Genomic DNA, 20,938 nt, shown 5'->3' with positions numbered 1-20,938 from the left:
GTCCTCCAATCATCCACCTCCGTTCCTCAGCACCAAGTAAGGCTGCAGCTGGAAAACCTCCGAGTGCACTGAACTCAACTGTAAAAGCGTTTCCTCTGTATCAATTTCACTTTTATACACGGGGAAGAGGCAAAGTTGTTCTTTATTCCTCCAGAGTCAGACAATACGCTGTTGCTCTTAAACAAACTCTATAGTGGACAAACTTGATTAAATACAGATTTATTGTTCAAAGAGCTGGGGGAAGCAGATATGCAGTATATCTGTTGTACAGACGGCCCTTTGTAAAGAATGAAAAAAAATGAGACAGTCAAATGCTGAAACCTGCTATTGTTACTCGTCCTATCTAGAAAAATGTAAAAACTAAAAAAAAAAAGGCAAAGCTCACAAAACACATTCTAACTGTGCACAGTTTTGAGACACAGAAACATTTCACTGCCCGTTTTTAACACAGCTGATAGCTTCTGTTAGAGTCTTTGACAGGTGGTGACCAAAAAAAAAACAAAAAATAGACAATGCATATATTTTCCAGTGAGTCCAGCTATCTATGCAGATGTTATTAAGATAATATAAAATTCATTCATCATGAGGATGGTAGACTTGGAGAGACTACACTGCAATCGTCAGACTGACATATGTAGATCAAATGAGAAGCCGCAACGTGGGACTGGACATCAGTTGGTTCTATTGTAGTGTAAAACTATTTCTGGTTAGCTAGCTGAACTGTCCTTTCAAAGCTGTGTAAATACAGCCATCACACTTTAATTACTTCACCTTCATTCAACTTAGCAAAAAAGTTGAGCAATTAAACTACATTCAGTGTTTTTTTGTTTTTCTTTAACTGAAGTTGTTAGACAAGATGAGATTTTTTAAGCCTCTCTCTCTCTCGGAGCTGGACAGTATATGTTATTTTGACAGGACACATTCAGAGATTTCAAGACATCTCAGAGGTATAAAAATGAAGAGGTATAAAAAATAAAATCACCCTATCATGACTAGAAGAGCACCGGACTCAATGGTGTCAGACAATTCTCATCATTACCATAATAATAATTCCATATGTAGTGTTGATATACCCATGGAGAAATTATGGAAACAGTTTGGGTTCACCATTGTTGCTGTCACACCCACAGGGGTCGTACCCTTCTCTGTCAGTCATATAAGTGAAAGTAAGATTAGTGCACATTTCCCACAATGGCTCTCTGAGCAGCTGGATAATACATGTTTTTTAATCTTATGGTCCAATAGTAATAATAATTGGTCCATATTGACAGACTGCAGTGTAGTGGTACTTTGTCTGCAGCACTTTGCCTTGCTTTTTCACAACAATCGTCTTTATGTCTTATGGGGCAGCTCACAGTGTACAGAAAAAAGAGGCTTCTTAAATCCTGAGTTATAACTGCATGAGCACTGCGTTTCACATGAGTACTTGTCACTTGGTGGTTGTTTTGTTAAAGCAAATGTTTGTGTGCGTGGGTGGTGGTGGTGAACCTTAGAAGAAGCTGCTTCATATGGCTGATGCAGATCAGGAAAATGTTGCAGTGTGGCGCTATGTCTTTGCCACAGGCCTCACAGAGCTCGTCAGTGGATCTGCAAGTGGAATGTATAATTGTGGGGGGATATACAAGTACTTCATATAAACAACGTCATGGATAGATTTTCAATTTTGCCATCAATGGCTGGTTGGTAGTTGGGGTTGGAGACAGTATTCAAAAGCATAAATCTAAGGTTTGAAAATGAGAATGACAATTACTAGAACTGGACCTCGTGCACTGATGTAACTGATAAACTCTTGTGTGGCTGAGCTCAGGATTTGATATGTTATCGCTGAAACTGCGCTGTTCAAATTCTCCAATCTAAAACTCAGCACTAAGTAGCGGCAACAATGGGAAAATGTAACAATGCTCGGTGATACCTGGAACTTACAATATGCTAACTACACAGTGAAGTATCTACACAAAACACTGAAGAGGACCTGACAGAGGGCTGAGTGGTAAGATGTGGATCACCTCTTTCATGAGACTAGCAAGAGCCACCTACACTGTTTGCTAATCTGAGAATCTCTACATACAAATGTAAACATATGTGAAAAAGAGACAACAATGAGAACAACAGATAAAGAGAACTAGTCACAATTAGAATAATCTAAAACTGACTCAGAAACTCCCCACCCCCCCCAAAAAAAGGCCTTTCTCTCCATCCTCTGAGCCACATAGAAAGACCTGCAGGCTCTGGGCCTCCAGACCTCCTGTGTCAGCCATGCAAGGACCCGCCCCTACAGGGGGGCAGCATCAGTAGCAGCAGTCCAACAGCAGTACCAACAAAGGCTCAGGGACTCGACGTCAAAAATGGTCATCACCAATGTAGTGTACCGAGATATGAATTATCCTCTTCCACAGTGTAGGGACGTGTCAAGCTTATTAACATTTAAAATTCCATGCCTACAAATAAATACCATGTCAAAAAAAAAAGGTTATTTCACAAATCTACAGGTTTGTAGTGGTACAGTGTCGAAGCGTCCAGGAGTGTTAGTAGCAATGACTTTTTTTTTTCTTCTTTGTTTTTTGAAAGGCTTCTATGGAATTGGAAGAACTGTTTTGAGACCACCGTATTTGCACAGATCAGGCTACCTGCTGGTGTGGAAAACTCTTGCTCTCCTCTCTCATAAGCTGCTTATTTAGGGGAAGCATCTAGTGCAGACAATTAGAGATACTGGCAAAGGATTATGGGGGAAAAACCCTGCACCCTTTGCAATTGAAGGCATGCTGTACTACAGTACCTTAGTGAAACTCGAGCTTATCAGACAGGTCCTCTCTTTGAAGTGCAATAATGTTAAGGAAATACAGACAGAATATCACTCCCCTTACAAGACAAGGCAAAAAAAAAAAAAGAAAAGTTCATTTGTGCATTTCTGTCCTTCTTTTCCCGGGTCCATGTGCAGTGTTTTGGGATGTGCCTCGGCTACATTGGAGCAGAGAGATGTTGTTGCCCTCATGTTGTTAGAGTACATCCCTTCTGCAGGTGGTGCACTGAAGATGTGGTTTGATGAGACCCAGTGAAGGAACCACAGACTCCTTGAGAAACAATCCATTAAATCCTTAGTAGACAGTGTGCTTAGGTTAGTGTTAAGTCCCTCGATGGAGGTTGAGATGCTTTGGAGAACTGCTGTTCAGTTCCTAGTTTAATTCAAATGTTCAGTGCACTCCTCAAGTTAATTTAGGGGATTTATTTCAGTTCCAGGCAGTATCACTGGTGCACTTCATTATCAATGAGGCTGTCTTCACCAGACTGGAAGTCCTCATTTAGGCCATTTTCAACATTGATTATTTCCTCGTCCTGCGAGGACCCCTGGCCATCTTCCTCGCCACTGCCTGAACCCGCCCCATCTGAATTTGGGTCTTGAAGTACCTGAGCAATGTACATTTGCTGTGGAGGAGAAAGAGAAATGAGGTAGAAAGTTAAAGTCTAAAAACTAGTTCATGTTACTGAAAGTTTTCCTTACAACAAACGATTATTGGCTCTAACACAGCCTGTACTTTTTCGGTTATCAGTTAATAAAACCAACAACTTATCAGATGCAGCGCTGTTTTGCCCTTCAAGTTTAAAGAAAATAATTTTCAATACAAAAATAAAAAAAGGTCCATTAATCAACATATTGGTATACATACAAAAACAAAATTAATGTTTCTTTAAAATATAACATTCTGACTCATCTTTACCATTTCGCCCCATTGAATCTTTGTTCTGAATAGAGTTTGTTTTGTGTCTCTGTTTGCATATGGAAAATCTGACTGACCTTGTTCTTCGTGCCTTGACATGGTTCAAGTCAAAACACCTGGCATAACTTAAAGTGTGTAACCTATGATTTCCTGTTTTCACGCTATGGCCAGCACCTACAGTCTTAAACATAAATCTTGTCCCATTCCCCCTCATTCGCTGTTTGATGCTGATGACAAATAAACATGACTGAATACTTACTCCTGCCCTGCTGGCGGCACACGGCACTGGACGTCCATTCTCCCCTCCATCAAGCTCCTGGGTGTCGATCTGGGACAGAAAAGGCACAATCACAATGAGTAGCTGAATATGAAGCTGGTCTGATATGTTGGAATAAAGTTAAGAAAACAAAAAGAGGGGTGTATTTAGTTACCTTGTAGTTGTGAGCACTGAGATATTTAAAATGTCCGAAACAGACGTGGGAAAGGCAGATGATGATTGTGATGATCAAAACTATGAATGTGAACATGGACGTTGCAGCTGAAAACCCTGAAAGACACAAAGAGGGATACTTGTTTAACAGGTGCTTATACTTTGCAGTGGCCGATATCTAGGCATGTTAGGACATCTGCGGCCAGCAGGTGGAGCCCTCCTCTTACCAGAGCGAACGGTGGAGAAGAACAGAAGCCAAAAGAGACAGAGAATAGGAGCAGCCACCACTTGGTTGACAGCTCCAGAGTGGATCTTCTTGTCCAGTTTGGATGGCAGATATGCGTAGTACATGTTGTACCTGTCTGCAAGGTGTTTCAGCAGCATGTACATCAGTCCTGCACACAGACAAGACAATCAGCGGAGATAATCCAATTAGGCCTGCTGATAAGCTTCTGAATCAACAACAGAACCACTCTATGCTGCCTGCCCTCCATGTTTCTCCTGCAATCATTTAATCAGTGCACTTCATGACGTAAAACAGCAGTAAGCCAGCACAGATACTCGATGGCAGCACTCACCAAAAGGGACGATGATTGGGCAGGTGATGCTGTAGGTCATGACCACAGTGAAAACACACATCATCCAAGCGTAAGCTGCCCCAAACTGGAACTCATAGGCTTGGTGCTATGGAGACACAATGACAAGATATTAAAAGAAAAGTAAAAATTCACACATCCTAATTTCAATCTCTACATCACAAACTGATAAACCTGACATTAAAATTATTTCCAATTTAAAAATCATAGCACAGATTCTCAGTAATTATATTAAGCATGTACAGTAGGAGATCAAAATCTCGGCTTTCTGATTTTCAGCTGCTTAAAAGTCCTGTTCATGCACACAATGGAATCATTACTTCCCCATTCAGTTTCACAGTAGACGCTAAAGAGCACGTATATCCAGATAGTAAGTCTTAAACTAATATATTTGCACTTGAGTCAACTTAGATCCACTCGCTCAGCATCATACATTAGATTAGATATTCCACGGGTAAATACAGAGGGAGGAAAGAAAGCTTTCAGTTTCTTTGCCCCAGACAAGTGGAATAAACTGCAGGACTCGCTAAAACTTAAACAGTTTATTTCTGTGGAGTCCTTCAGGAGTCTTTTAGACCTTGTCTTTCATATTGAATGCACTTGCTTTTCCTGAAGCTGAGACCCTCAACCATAAGTTGTTTTTCCTTGTGTCTGCTTAATGTATCTTTAAATCTGACACCTGATGATTACACTGTGGACTGTTTATAATTGTGTTTTATTTTTACTTTTATGCTTGATGCTTCGTTGGTGTCGCTGTTGTGTGTGTTGTTCTATATTTGTGATCAGGGCGTCATTGTAAAAGAGAGCTTGCTCTCAACTGGCTTCCCTGAATAAATAAAGGTTTGAAATGAAATGAAATATTTCTCATGGACCCATGAATGGTTTACATTCGGTGACCAGAGTAGGGACTAACCCTCTTCACGTTCCTCCGCTCTGCTGCAGAGCGAGCCAGGCAGAGGCGGATCATGTACATGAGGAGACCGGGTATCCTCAGCAGGTCCATGGCATTTCCAATGAATGCAGACGCAATGACATAGTTGACGAAGAAGGCTCCATTGTCAGGAAGGAACACACACCTAAAGAGCAAAGAAAAAAGGTCATTATCACTGAGGGAGGGTTCAATTTCACAATTAAAACTGATCTTCACTTGAATCAATTCATAAAATGAAAGTGTCATCAGAACGATGCTCTTCCAATTTTTATGAAATTAAAATAAAGTAAAATAAAATAAAGATGAAATCCATCTGGTCACTACAGTGCGTTTCATGCAAGAGATTTAATGGAAACAAACAAAATGGTCAAAGTTCAAGGTGTACTGATTCTTTCCATACATCAATCAAGCACACAAAAAGATTCCACCTTAAAAAAAGTCTCCAATAGCTGCCGGTTGTGTCAGTGATTGAATTGGTAAAAGGAAAGGTTTTTTTTCCATCCTTTCATCATTCTTCACTCTTCTGACAGTTTCTATATCTGTCACCATGTTTTACACAGAAACATGACAAATTCTTGGGAGTTTGTGCTGCTTCAGTTTCATAACATTCAAAACAAACCACAATGTAACCATGCCCTATAGGTGTGCACTGGTACGCAAACAAACACCACTACATCAGCAAGTGATAAGGCAGATGTGTGGCTGTATTTGAAATTCAAAAACATATTAAGTGAATTAAAAATCACGTCGAGCCTAATTAAAGCAAAACTATATGCAAGATGATGCGTAAGAAGAAGCTGTGAGTGCCAGTACCTGTTCATACACAGTTTAGCTACTGTACTACAATTACCAGTACATCAGTCATTTCTTGAGATGCAGGTCTAAACTGTTGGTCATGGTAAATAGAAAAGTGCATTTGTAACTGCTTTGGGTCCATTCATAATGTAAATATTAACGTTTTTAATAATACACCATCTTAGATTTACAATTTACAGCATTACATCACAGCAAATGAAACTGTAAGTGAGACGTCTCAGATTGAATCACTTCTAATTGAATTGGGAACCCAGTCAAACTGAAATGGGATCTCGTGAATTAAAACTCAATCGATTCAGGAAATCCGTGGCAATATAAGGTTCAAATTATTGCTTCAAACTGAAAGTTTGAAAACACATTACTGCAGAGGCCAATTTAATTCCACATCAGTTAAACTATACAAGTCTTAGCTAGAGCATTTCTAAATGACTGAATTATATAATGGTCCAAAACGTTACACAGTTGTTCCCAAACATCCATAAAACTCTGCTACTTACTCAAATCTCACTTTAGCATCTGCCAAGAATCTTCTGTCAAATAGCCAGCGGAAGAAAACATCCAAACTGCAAAGATACAAAAAAAGAAAGCAATGAACTTAGATATTATGGCTGACAAAAATGGTTTGATGCAAAAATGTAGTTGTATTTCAGGCAATAAATGAAAATGTGCCATACCTGCTGAGTCCTAGGGAGGGCAGCAACAGGACCATGAAGATCAAGAATGTGTAGCATTTGTGCATTGTGGTCCTGTTCTCTCCTGAGCTACAAGGCCAGATTAAATTTACATACATTAAAACAGACATGAAAACACAAACTACACCTCAAATGGCAATAAAGACAGCAGGACTCTGAATAAACTAAAGCTACTGTCTGTGGAAAGTAAGACTCATACCGGGTCCAGTGGGCTTCGAAGAAGGCAGAGTAGTAGACAATAGTAGGAAGTAAGGCAGAGAAGGACCACAGGAGCAGGGTGGGGAAGAACTGGGTGATGATTGGATTCTGGAGAACAGATCAGAGACACAGACATGTTGTGTCAAGAAACACAGGAGGTGAATTCCTGCATATGCTGACTAATGCCACCTCTGACTTCAACACTGCTCGTTTATTTTGTTATTCTCCTTCAGTGTCTTTTGCAATCATTCTACTTCAGCATTGTGACGGCAGAGAGCGCCTGAACACTCACATTCAGGTACTCCACTGGTTTGGTCACATTGAACTTGTCCATGGTGGAGATGATGATGGCCGGGGTGGTGAGGAAGAACAGGAGGATGAAGAGGACAATGTTGATGATCAAGCAGCGGAGCCACCAGGAGAATCCTCCCACTGACAGATGCTCCCTGTGGGATAAAGGTTATGCAGCGGTTAGACCGACACTGGGTGATGACCCACGGTTATGGATACAGCTGGCCAGTAAACTGATACTGCACCTCAAATACTGGTTTTTCATTTGGTGTAAGAAAGACTCTCCACAGTGGAATGAAGTTCAATTATAGCTCAGCGTGATACTAAGATCGTGGTTAAGAGTATGAATGTGTTCTCACCAGTAGACATTTTGTGGATCGGGGGCGTAGCCGACAGTCCAGTTGTGTGTGTGCAGTTTGGCACTGAACTGAGAGCTCTTGGGCTCCCGACGACACTGACATCCCTGACACTTGCAAGCGTTGAAGTCCTTCAAAATTCTGAGAATAGACAGAGAAGCAAACGATAGATGAGGTGCCTCAAGAGGTATCTCCCAGGTACAGTCAGGTACAAAAACAATTTTATTACCATGTGTAAATGTACTTACATGGCAGTGATGGACTCATTCTGAAAGGTGACAAAGGCCATTCCTAAAGGTTTCCTGTTGACCTTCTCCCTCTCTTTCCTATAGTCATCTTTCAGTTGTCCCTCCAGCTTGGTGTAGTAGCCCACTGCCTCCTCCTGTGAGAAACATTCACATAAAGTCAGAACCTGTGATGTTTGATTTTACCTTAATCTAATTCCTGTTGCTATTACCTTGCATTACAGTAATAGGGAATATCAGTTAATACAAAGGGTATGATTAAATTTAATTATTATGCTCTAAATATCAAACTACAGTATAACTTGCTTTTTTATTTACCATTATAAAAAAAGACTATACCAGATACTACCAGTATTGTCTGAAATACTAGACAACCTCTGGGATGACTTATCAACTTTGTGCAATTAGTTACTTAGTTAGTGTGTGTCAAACTGAGGTGTTATCAGTATATGTTAGAGACTGGAATGAAAATAAGGTGTGAGCAGTCATATCCTTAGCAGTATTTGCATTGGCTGTAGTAGAGTGATAGTATTATAATATGTGATGGCTATTTTTCAAAATACTTAGGATAAGCCTTACAGGGGTTATATTATTCCTGCTTTGCCCTGCTTCCTTACAAATGACAACTCATATAGAAGTCTTCGTCTTCTTATCTTCCCCTTAAAAATGCTGTTAGTTTAAAGAGCTTGTAAACAAGTTTTAATAGTGTGCAATTCTGAAATAAAGTTAGAGAGATGTTAGTCTGACCCGCTCACAGCCTTTGATGACACAACAGCAAAGGTGTCCACAGGGCTTTGGATTGATCATGGTGGTAATATGCTCCTTGCCCTGCAGGTCAAGGAAGAATTTCTTGTTGCGCTCGGCCTTCTTCCTGCATACAAAACAGGAGCTGTGTCAGACTGCAGGACTATTTCAGTGAAACAGGCTATAAAAACTGTAAACACACACTCACACCCTTAAGGTTAAAGCATTGTTACCTTTCAGAGTTGAGATACATCAGCCTGGCCACGTCATAACAGATCCGAGCTTCCAGGACAGCACAGTTTTCATACGCATTCCTAAGAGAGAAGGAAACGGAGGGTGAAGGTGACAGATTGGATCCAGTCACAGAAGTACCAATGTACACGTTGTGTAATAGTTTCACATTCTTGACAAAAGGAGCAGTGTGTATGTGTGTATTTACGGTAGATCACATCTCTGTGCCACATTTTATTAACATTGGCAAGCCCACAAAAGGTAAAAGCGAGTGAAGGGGAATTTGCTCAGCTGTGAAGGGTTTTTCTCAGCGCAGGAGCAAAGATAAAATTTTGGTTAATACTATTTGGCCGAGTAGGAGTTGAGCCAAACACCCCCTCCATGGTCTCTTGACACATGACTTGCATACCCTTGCTCATCTGGCTCTTATTATGGACGATTACACATATAGGCCCATCATTGTCTGATCCCAGCCATAAGAACGAGGACAAAACAGCTGCTTTTAACAAGAAAAGGCACGGCTCTCATACACCTTAATTTAGTTACTGCACAGCTAAAAACCCATGATGACAGTGTGATGAAACCTTTTTATAAAAAGACAGAGAAAGACAGATTTAAGCATTCATTGTGAGACATTAAATTGGAACTAAGAGAACACTGACAAGTGCTTACTCAAAGTGTTGCTTTATCTCACTCTCCTCTGCGTATTTGGATATTCCATTCACAAATAAAGTGCGTTTCACCTGTGTGGAAGTAAAGAAGGGGAATTAGCAACAACATTCAGACTCGTGTCCAAAAGGAGAATGTTCTGAAAGCATGCCACCCACCAGGTCATCCTCCTTGTAGTGCATCTTGGAAGTGTGCCGTCTCATGCTATACACCGTCAGTAACAGGTAGAAAAATGCAAAGGTGGTGTGTAGCCACAGTAGTGTATTGCTGGGGAAATGAAGGGTAAAAAAAGGTTTGATTAGGGGGCTGGAAAGTGAATTAAAAACACAAAGCTTCAGAGAAGAGTTTATGCTAAATAAAGTGAAGTTAAAAGAACTACTCACTCAGTGTCCAAATTTGCTATAGTGGTTCTCCCAAAACTATATGCATTGTTTTCTGTTTCAAAAAGAAAAGAAAAAAAGTATTATATTGTACTGCACCGTACATAATTCAGCAGGGAATGTGGAACATGGTTTATTTTGTTAGAGAAACAAATGGGTATTTGTTAGACTAATTTACCATTAATTATACAAAGTGAAAAGTATGCTTTCATATTAGGCAGTGCAACTCGTGACACAAGATAAACAAAGAGAGGAGACAGCCATAATAAATGCCTGATAAATGATGGTGTCTGGTGCAAGCAATTAAAGTACACAGGAGATGAACTCTCTGACTCTATGATCAAACATTTAGTCACACAGGAAAAGAGTAAATTGAGTAGTTGACAAAGATTTGTATACTTGTGTGCAGTGTAGTTTTATTTATAGAACAGTAAAACATCAAGACGGATAAGAAAAGACGACAATGAAAAGAAAGAATGATGAAAACAACATGAAACAGCTAGAACAAACATACAAGGACCTGCTGTTACAAATTCATCAACTTACCAAGCAGGTTTCCAGAGAAATTAACAGGCAAGATGATGCCCACAGAGAGGACGCCCACCACTACCAGCAGGCCAATGATGTGTCGCTGGAAGGACAAGTAATGCACTGCGTCCTCACCACACTTCTCCCTTATCTCCTCATCCCTACAGAGAGAACACAGCAACCAAGCCAACTACTTTAAGGGATTTGAAGTAGAAAAAATGTAATATCCATTTTAATCTGTGTAACACCAATTTGTCCTTTTCCAACATGCTGTAAGTAGCTTGACTCACTTGATGCGGAAGATGGCAGTTAGCCAGGAGCAGAAACCCTAAGAAAGAAGACAGTGGAGAAACTCAAGGGGTTGTACTTGTACATGAAAAGAACATAGTTCATCCTGTAAGAATGATAACACACTCACTGTGTCTCTCTGATCAATGTCCACAGAGCTGGAGACTGAGGTGAGCCTTTCGTAGCGCTCAGGTGTTTCTGATGTCATAGCAGAGGCCACACTGCCAGAAAACACAACAGATTGTATTTGCATGATGTTACACAACGACCAAACATCGGCACGAACCACAAGGGGATGTTAGTTATTTGTGCTTCATGACAGTGGGATTACTATCAGTGTGGAGAGTTGACAAGACAAAACACACACCAACACACGCCCTGAAATGGACTGGAGAGAGTCACCCATGATTATCCTGCGTGGGATCCACACAGGATTTGTGCTGGTTAACCAGACGACCGCAGGAATACTCTCTGCAGCCACATTTCATGCAGCTTTAAGTGTAAGGAGTCTACTTTACACCATCGCTTTCAGGGGAAAGGTAGCGATGTAGGTAGAAGGCAGAGGTCTAGTATTCACCAATAACCACAACACAGACCCAGTGATCATCAAGAGGAAGTTTTATGGAGAATGTCCAGCAGAGCCATGGGTGCTATTTGACGTAATATCATCAAGACTTTATCACTACACATACATTTGACCTCATATTTGACCTGAGGAGGGTCATGTCTGTTCAATTAACTGGAAAATATGAAGAGGCGCCAGACTCTGCTGGAGCTCCAAGACAGGTTCACAGTTAAGTACTACATGAACGCATGACGTCGGCCAGGGCTCTAAGAGATCTTTAATGGAATGAGGAGAGAGCCTGTGGTGGTGAGCCACCACCAGACCTCCTCTCCCACATTCCTCTGAGAAGTACATGTAGGAATGGCTCATCTCAGCTCTACTAGACAGGATATACTGGAGGTGCACCATGTTAGGGCCTGTCTACAAACAACCATAGATCAGGGAAGCATTACCTCTCCCTGTACGCATCCTGTCTGCGCGGCTCATACAGTCCGCTCAGACAGAAGAAGAAGAAGTCTCTGCTTCATAAGGAGGTCAACACACGGATTAGCACACACAGATCTGATTAGGATGGTGAGAGAGGACAGGGACACCCAACAGCAGAAGTATAAGAGTGGCAGTGAGAGGGAGAATAATTAGGAGTCTGGCACTGGGAAACGCCTGGAGAAGGAAGAGAAAAACTAAACCATCAAAAGTGAAAAACAGATTCAAGAGACCCACAGCGGCCTGGGTGGAGAGGAAAAGAGTTATGGGTTAGGTTAGCTACAGAGAGAGGAAAGGAGAAAAAGGAGAAGGCAGTGAGTCTATATGGAGAAATAACATACTATTCCCGATCATCCAGGCGACTGTATTGCTGATCCCTTCGTCTGGTAGAAAAGAGAAGCAAAACAAAGCCATTCAGCTCAGTTAGGAGGAAATGGCCCCATCGGCCACTACTGCAGCTAGGTCAAAGAAAATCTGGGGAAGCATATTACACCACAGGCATACCAATGAAGGTTTCGGTTCATTCTGGTATACATTATCCAGCCACGTAACTGCACTGATGACCTATGATTTGATAATCACCCTTTCAGTTACTGCTTATGAAGCAGAACAGTGGTGGACACATCAAATGTACTGTGCACACATGTCAGATGATTAGCCACGTTTCCTGGCGAGGGAACATTCACTTATAGTTTAGAAGAATTTGAAAAGACAGACAATGGTCTCAAGTCAGCACAGGATCATGAGACAACAAACTACATTTCCTGTGTGTTACAAAAGTGTCCCATGCTGCCACCCCCTCCCCATCCTCCCACCATGCTGCAACCCCAATCCTCTACTCACATGCAGCTGCAAAAATAGTGTAGCTGCAACATCGCACAAACACAGCAGGGGGATGTAGGTGATGGAGCACTGTGTCATGTATTTTTCAGGGTTCACAGTCAAATTGGTCTGTAGTGATGTCTCATCCCTCTCTCCCTCACTCTCTCTCACTCAACTTGGATAAGTCTTTTTGTTTCATCACATGGCGAAGCAGTTTAAAAGGAGAATAGAATAGAAATGAGCCCTTGTTGATGGGCTGTTTCCAAACTTTTCTCTAAATTCAATCAGTGCAGACATCAATCCCAAATTATCCAGAAATATCTGCCATATAATCATAGGGTAACTACACTGCATGGGGTTGAGACGCAGACAGTGGTTTTAAAGTGGTCTGGGAAATGGGCCTGAAGGGATTTTTAAATTGATAATGACTAATCATTCTTCATTTCTTCTTCCCTTTCAGGGTTATTCCACCAGCTCTATTTCAAAGTGAACAACTTAACAAGTGACAAAGCATGAAAATGTGTGTTTGATTGCTATAACAAGGAAAATGGCTGATGCAGACTTCCTGTCTTGAGTTCCATCCTTGTGATGTTTGCTTCTGTTGCAAACTACGTAAATCCCCCCTCAGAGCAAGAACACAGGACTTTTAACCAACATCCAGAACTGTCATCAAGTTCCAGATACTGATAAAACTTGGTTGACATCCACAATAGCTGGTGCCTCCTGAAAACCACCAGCTGAACGCTAGACCCCCTTTATTGGTGTTAAGCTTTTGTCACATTGACCACACTGCCACAAACACTTTCTGACCATATTCAGATCACATAGAGCTTTAAAGCTTCAGTCACACTAATACATTTTTAAACGTTTTGAGTTTTGCAACATTTACTCTTGGTGGCCACGCCACTGCAGTGTTTGAAAACTCAGTTGTTGCATTGGCCTGTTAATGAAGACAAAACAATGAGACAATGACAGACACCCACATGAACCTCTTGTTTGGGTCTTACCAGCTAAAACTACCATACATTAGTGCAACATCCAATATGAATTTGTGAAACATTACTGACCATTTTGTCTTTGCCAGCAGCTGTTAGACAGTCAAATTCTGCATTTAATAATGCTACAGCTGTCTTTGCTGCTCTTTGTTTGTAGTAGTTGTGTAGCTAGCTGCACAGTAAACTATCTGCTTCTTGTTTACACTGGCTTGTGCATGTCCAGTGCTGATGAATGGTCATGTGATACCTATTTCAGGCATGTTAGTATGAATGGGAATAATTGCTGGTATGGGGATAAAACACTAATCTAAACAGAAATCGTGTTTGTTTTAATATGCCGTTTTAAAAAGAAAACATATTGGTATAGATGTAGTGTAACAATGGCTGTGAATTAGGCAGTCTCTGGACTTGTTGCCTGCTACACTGCCTCTGTAGAAAGTGTTGTACAACTCCTGTGTGTGTAACTAACCTGTCATCACGTGGTAGCTAGTTAGTTGAACAGTGCCTTTCTCTGCCAAGATAAATCATTCTTTGCACTGATTCATCATTCAAAGTATAGTTTAAGTTAATACAGAGTATAAACAATGGTTTGACACAAATACAAGGATACTATTTTAGGAAGTAAATTAGGCCTGTGAGCCAAACAGTTTCGAATCTCTACCAAATGAAACCTTAACTATTAGCATGAATTCAACATTTGTTACTTGTACAATCAAAGCAGGATGCTAACATCAAACTTCAGCCATAGTTGATGTTACATGGCAAAAGGCCTTGGTACTGGACTTGTATGTTCTAATTACCTGTCAGCATCAGTCACCAAAGCAAGGCGCCCGTAGTCCCATGCTACTTTTCTCAGGAAGGAGAACACAAACAGCAGCGCCTAGAAGTACAAAACAGTCTGTTAACACCTCTAGTTCCTTTATTTACATTACAGAAACCTACTGAACAACAGTTACATAACGGCTTGATGGATCGTTTTGATGAATGGTACAAAAATATACTCATCATCTCTAATAACTGGGCACTCCATTTGCCAGACAAGCACTCACCAAGAAGCACATAAAATCAAGGGCAAGGACTGTAGGTACCCCTCCGAAGGGCAAGCCCTGGAGTACTGTGCTGCGGATTCGGGCTGAGTAGCAGAAGTCCCTGGTAGAATTGGGCGGCTCCGTTGGGCAGCTCTCTGAATTGGTGCATCCTTCCACTCCCCAAATCGCCATTATTAATATCAACGCTCTGTACATCACTCTACTGCAGCATGTTGAAAACCTGTGAAGAAAGAGCCAAGTGTTATAACACACACAACACTATTCCATTTGAGCCATATTAGTTCCACTATATTTATCCATGACAGTCTGAATGGTATCACGCACCAGTAGCTAGAGACAAACGCAGAGAAGGTGGAAATAACTGAAAACTTGTGGCTGATACTTCTGTCGAGTCATTTGTCATATGTGCTGCTGTGGCTTTTGACCACATGTATGACGAATGAAATGTGGGTTATCACCGTACACTTTCTGTTCCTTCTGCTTGGCCTCAGTGGCCTGTATGTGCCAATGACACAAAGTAAACTTTGAGCTGAACTGAAGAAAATTTGCTTTTGTAGAATCAAAGTGTAACGACCAACCAGAGCATTTCCGGCATCCATGCTGGACACAGGTTGCTGCTAGCAAAATGAAACATTACCAGTCCTGTATTCACATTCATTTGCTAATAATACAATGAATAAGTGCTTGTAAGATGTTTAACTGTCGTCACACCCCTTGTTTCTTCCTAATGGCATACAGAGTGTATGCCCAGTAAGGTCTGTGCTTGCTTTGCTGGACACTGCAGGGTACCGCCATGTATTGGGGTTTAATAAGAACAGTCCATATTGGATTTGACGGACCAAAGCAATGAGCTAAAAGCTACAGAGTGACTGAAAACTCAGATACACTCTCATTATATAAGGTAATTTAACTCTTGATGCAGGTTTAGAGGTAAGGTGTGCCTAACACTAACAAGTCAGAGATGATAGATGTAGCCTATTACATTTTGTAACGTTACCCTCCTACTCTCTGCATTTCAGTGAGAAACAACAATCAGTGGCTATCACAAGCTACCTAAAAGGTCAATGCTGGAAACATTGACCAGACATGAATAGTGCATGAGGCAGAATGAGTCATGAAAAATGTATCTTGACATCCTGGGTAAGTCCAAACAGTTCCTTCTCCTGCCCAGGCACACAGCACAAATGGAGTGTGACATCTTGGCGAGTCCACCAAGGGTCACATTCATCTATACAGGCCTCAGTCAGGAAACAGACTAAGATGACCTCTCACTCCCCCAAATAATGTGGGGGGCAGGGCAAAAGTAAAGCTTAGATAAAACACTCACTCCAATCGTTATCTGTGGTAAGGTTACTTAATGATATATCAATAAAAGCGCAACATCCTTCCTATCCTGATCTAAATACTATCTTGTTTTAAAAAGTGTCATATTTCACACAGACTGGACAAAGGGCTTGGAGAAGGCGCGTAGGTGTTCTAGAGAGTGCTGGCGAGTGTGTTTGCACAGTTACACTGCTATATTTGTGCCCTTCGACCCACTATTACCAGCAGCATTCACGATGCTGCTCATCTGCCCTAACACTAACTCATTTATCCGCTCCCTGGAATGCTGTGACATCAGTGGAGAGGGACGCAGCCAGAGCTGAACAATAAGCCGATAGAGACCACAGGGTTCAAATGGCCCGGTCTCAACCCAAGGAGGACACAACATACCCCCCTATGTCTTCAGAAACACTGCTGCAGATCCTGGACCCATCTCCACAGCTCCAGCTGTTTAAGATTCTACACCAACACCTTAAAAAATGGCCCAAACACACTTCAACACCAACTTTAAAACACCCAAGTGATAGATGTTACATTAAATAGCCATAATATAAATGTCTTATTGCTACGTATGATTAATATAAACACACCTAACAATGAAATACGTCAGCATTTAAAAACATCTATATATATGCAGGATTGCTTTAATAATTGTGTCTTGCTTTGAGAGGTTTACCTGTTGTCTTTGTTCAAAGTACCCTGTGGGGTTTTCCTTTAAACAAACAATAGCTATATATTTACATTTAGTGTTTCCTGCATTGCATCAAGGTCTCACAAATGTGTTGAGGCATTTCAATTGTCACAGGACATTTGTATTTCTGTTCATTTCTTAAATATCTCTTCAATCACCCTTTGTTTACATGCATGTTCACTGGCAGTCTTCCACTACAATATGGTTTGTATTCTGGCTCGCATACCATAGAATGTCCTTGTGCACAAGCATGATCCAAGCAAAACAGGAAGCCACATTAGCTTTTCAAAGTGCTACTAAATGTGCAGTGCATACATCTGAACCACCACTCCTGAAAGCAAGTACAGACAGAATGTTTGCTGCTTTTTAAGGAGAAAACATTGCTGTATTGTAAACAAATTGTAGCCCGTAGCAGCAACCTGAGAATGAAGACATCACAACATGTGAAATATTAATAAAATATTTGTCGGTGATATATAATCACACCCTGATGGTGGGTTTTGTGTATTTTACTACTCCTCTCTGTGATCCATTTCAAATCTATAACTTAATCTGAAAGATTATGGCTTTAATGTGACAATTAAAGCTAAAGCTAATGATACTGGAACATGTTTTGATATCATTGTCTGACATCATTTTTACCGGCACTGTTCGATTACAGCATGACTCAGCAGAGAAATGCTGTGCCACCTTTCCACCTGATGCTAGTTGCCATGGTACCATCAGACTGGCACGCATTCTCAAAGTACAAATAAACATAAAGGGATGCAAGCAGTGAGGGAGAAAATCCCATGCCCATCCATATGAAACCCAATCTGAGTGAGTCTGCCATTTGCTATACAGCTTAAGCAAACAAAATCTGTGCAATTATTAGGAGACAAAGCAAAATATCTACCAGGACAAATGAAAGAACAAATGTATTGTACCATTAGTGCATTATTCGATTGTGTGTTGTTCATCACATAATTATTTTTTATACCTACACACACAAATGAAATTTAATCGGCAAATACACTGTCATACATCACTCAACTACAAATAGAAACTGCACATATTACTGACCTTGTGCATTTATACGTACACTGCTCCCCATCAGTATGTGAGTCATTATTTATTTAATCTTCATAGGTTAAATATTTAAACAGGCTTTGTGCAACTCTAACCATGGGCTATGAGTGAGGTTAGCAGTGGACAAGCAACATCAACTTGAAATGTCCCGGCGCCTTCCATGCCCAATTAAATAAAACCAAATTTTACAAAGGAGGGAAAGATGCTAGGTGTCTACGTAAGTTTAATTAGTTTTGTTCTACTCAGACAAACAAGCCTGTAATTCAGATGACTGGAAACCTTTAATGTAATGTTATTTAGAACCTTGTGGTTGAAAAAAATCAACCAACTATTGCTCCTTGCAGGAAAGATATGAGCAATCTGTAAAGGTTCAACTTCCATTCATATCTCAGGGAAATCCACTTACAACCACTGCAACAACAGAAGCAACCTGGTGACAGATATTTTTTAAAAGTACTGGATCAATCAAACCATAAGTAAGTTGTTCATATATTTTTTCATAACATGCACCATAGGTGTATCAACTGTGGAAGATGAAATGTAAAACTTTAACAAGCCAACCTCAATCATTTGTCTGACCCTGATTAAGCCTTCACTGTCACATCTTTAAGGGACAATGATAAACAAGAAACAAGGAATTGGTACCCACCTATGAGTGAGCACCAATGACAATGCAGAAATTACTTACAGCTCTCCACACTTAGCTACTCCATTTATTGAGATGTACTCAAACTCTATTTGCATATCAAGTGTAGGCTACTTGTAGGCTACAATCAAAAAAATTATATTATGAGCCCTGATCATGTGAATGCATACACCTACTTTATATTTGAATATATATTCATTATGCTTCATGAAAACATCAAACTTGCCATAAACCCTCCAACAGTGCTAATGCAATAACTAATAAAATGCCATTAGCCTGTTAATAATTGACAGCGGCCTAGCGCTGTTTTCATTATCACAGATGATGATTTCAGAGTGCAGTTTCATAATCATGTCACAGCATGCAAGTCTGACACCTAACTAATGCTAACTAATGTTACTACTTCACACAATACAAAACAAGGAGGGGAATGCCAGTTAAAATAAAATATCTTTCCCAGCTGACATAGATGCCTGTGCATATATTTAATAATTATTGATCATAAATTCCACCACCTTTTATTTGAATAGGGGAGCCTGATCTGATTGAAAACTAAAAGACCACATACTCCGACTGCTTTTTTAAATTTTTCTCATCTTGCATAAAATCACAATGAGCAGGGTTACATTAGCCTGATACTTCTGCTTTAAAGGCTTTCCATTAATATGCATCAATGTCACTAGACCACAGTGTGGCTGATATTAAGACTCCTAGCAGCCAGCTCATGTTTATCCCTTTATAAGCTAGGCACAAAGAAACGCTTAGGGCATTAACTGTCACAGCCAAGCTGAGACCGGCCCATGATGGATACCTACCATGTTAGTGGACCTAATACTGATTCTCTCAATACAGCATTGCTCAACCACTAAAGTTAGTTAGCTACGCAGCTGAGATATGTTAGGAATTACTGATGTTCCGCTGTTTATCTACAGGTGTGTCAAAACAGCTAAACAGACCAAAGAGATCAAAATCTTCGCTACATCGTCTTTAAACGTTTCTAGTATCATAACGCCCAAGCAAAAGCAGTCTCCTGACCGCAGAGAGTTAATAAAAAAACATCCACACATCTCGCCTTTATGGAACTACGTTACCTCGTCGTGAACAGTGAAGTAACAACAAACTGAACATAGCCCCGGTCTGAGGCGAATTAAACCTGGAGCTTGTGGCTCGGTGCGAAAAACTGTATAATATACGTATAAAGCAAAGACTCCAAATTCAAAACAATACAAGAATTGACAGCCCTGCTTTCTTTTACTGGGAATAACTTTCATCGTGAATTAACCCGAACAGCTACCGATCTTACTGAGGCTGGGTAACTTTAGCCCAGCGCTAATGGTAACGGGATGTTTACTCGTTTATTGTTCTCACAACAACTATTAAAGTCATAAGAAACATAGTGTACTGTTATCGGGAGTTAGCGGTCACAACTGTAGAGAACAACCAAACACATATGTCGTGAAATAGCAAAAAAGAAAACACTGTTAACTATTGGAGAGAAAAAAACTTACCTTAATCTGATACGCAGCAGGGGCAGAAACTGTCACAATTAGCTAATGTGAGCTAGCAGTCAGCCGGAACGTTGAAGTTAGCTAACTTAGCCCCTCGATGTAGCGAATAACAGGTGGAGGCTGTCTAACGAATGGCTGCTAATTCCCGCATCAAACTGGGGTTTTGCCGACCTTCCCCAGCCACAGCTCCAAAAGCTAACCAAATAGCGTTAGTCGGTTAAGCCGTCAAACTGTTAGTAATGGCAGGCAGCTCTCCGCTGCTTCGTTGTTGTCTGTCAGCCGGTTGAACAACTCTCGCTAACCCGACCAGTCTTCCAGCAGGCGCAGTCACTCAGGTTTACAGCTTGACGTACATAGAAGAAAACCGCATAGAAGAGACAGCAAGTCGTTCTACGCCGTGAGAGCGCCGTGACGCAAAATCTCCACGGTCTACGTTCTCCTATTTCTATGACATCACCCCCAGCGCGTTTCTATGACGTAGGGTACAAACAAGCTAACTGAAGTCGGTAGCCGCTTTTGTAGTTTTCTTTAAAATATTGTTGATTGTATGAGCACACATGGTTGCAAGTCAACGACAATAATCTAACCAGAGACAACCGCCCTCCCTCCCCCAGTGTGGAGTGTGTATTTCTGATAAGCGACTGATTTATGTTTATCAGCTAGCTCGGCAAAGACAG

At 40.8% G+C, this 20,938-nt stretch overlaps 1 protein-coding gene across 2 annotated transcripts; it reads right to left on the bottom strand.

Moving 5' to 3' along the window:
• Positions 1-203: 203 nt before the first annotated feature.
• On the bottom strand, positions 204-20,857 carry LOC146973813 (mechanosensitive cation channel TMEM63B-like). Of its 2 annotated transcripts, XM_085800810.1 has the most exons (24): positions 20,262-20,857; positions 15,026-15,245; positions 14,777-14,856; positions 12,501-12,542; positions 11,242-11,332; positions 11,114-11,151; positions 10,842-10,984; positions 10,299-10,350; positions 10,074-10,182; positions 9,919-9,989; positions 9,249-9,329; positions 9,019-9,142; positions 8,275-8,408; positions 8,030-8,167; positions 7,672-7,825; positions 7,381-7,487; positions 7,164-7,250; positions 6,987-7,052; positions 5,656-5,818; positions 4,725-4,830; positions 4,374-4,541; positions 4,148-4,263; positions 3,976-4,044; positions 204-3,423 (listed from the first exon to the last, which is right to left on the bottom strand). In XM_085800810.1, exons 2-24 carry the CDS (start codon positions 15,218-15,220, stop codon positions 3,244-3,246), a joined length of 2,514 nt encoding a protein of 837 aa, XP_085656936.1. In that variant the 5' UTR covers positions 15,221-15,245; positions 20,262-20,857; the 3' UTR covers positions 204-3,243. The 2 variants fall into 2 exon arrangements, with proteins under 2 accessions (XP_085656936.1, XP_085656937.1); XM_085800811.1 differs by lacking the exon at positions 12,501-12,542 and having other exon boundaries at positions 20,262-20,594.
• Positions 20,858-20,938: the final 81 nt, after the last annotated feature.

Source organism: Trachurus japonicus, chromosome 15 (genome assembly GCF_045865225.1).
Source record: "Trachurus japonicus isolate A0001 chromosome 15, Traja_1.0".
NCBI classification, from domain to species: domain Eukaryota; kingdom Metazoa; phylum Chordata; class Actinopteri; order Carangiformes; family Carangidae; genus Trachurus; species Trachurus japonicus.
This window is presented reverse-complemented; position numbering and strand designations above follow the sequence as displayed.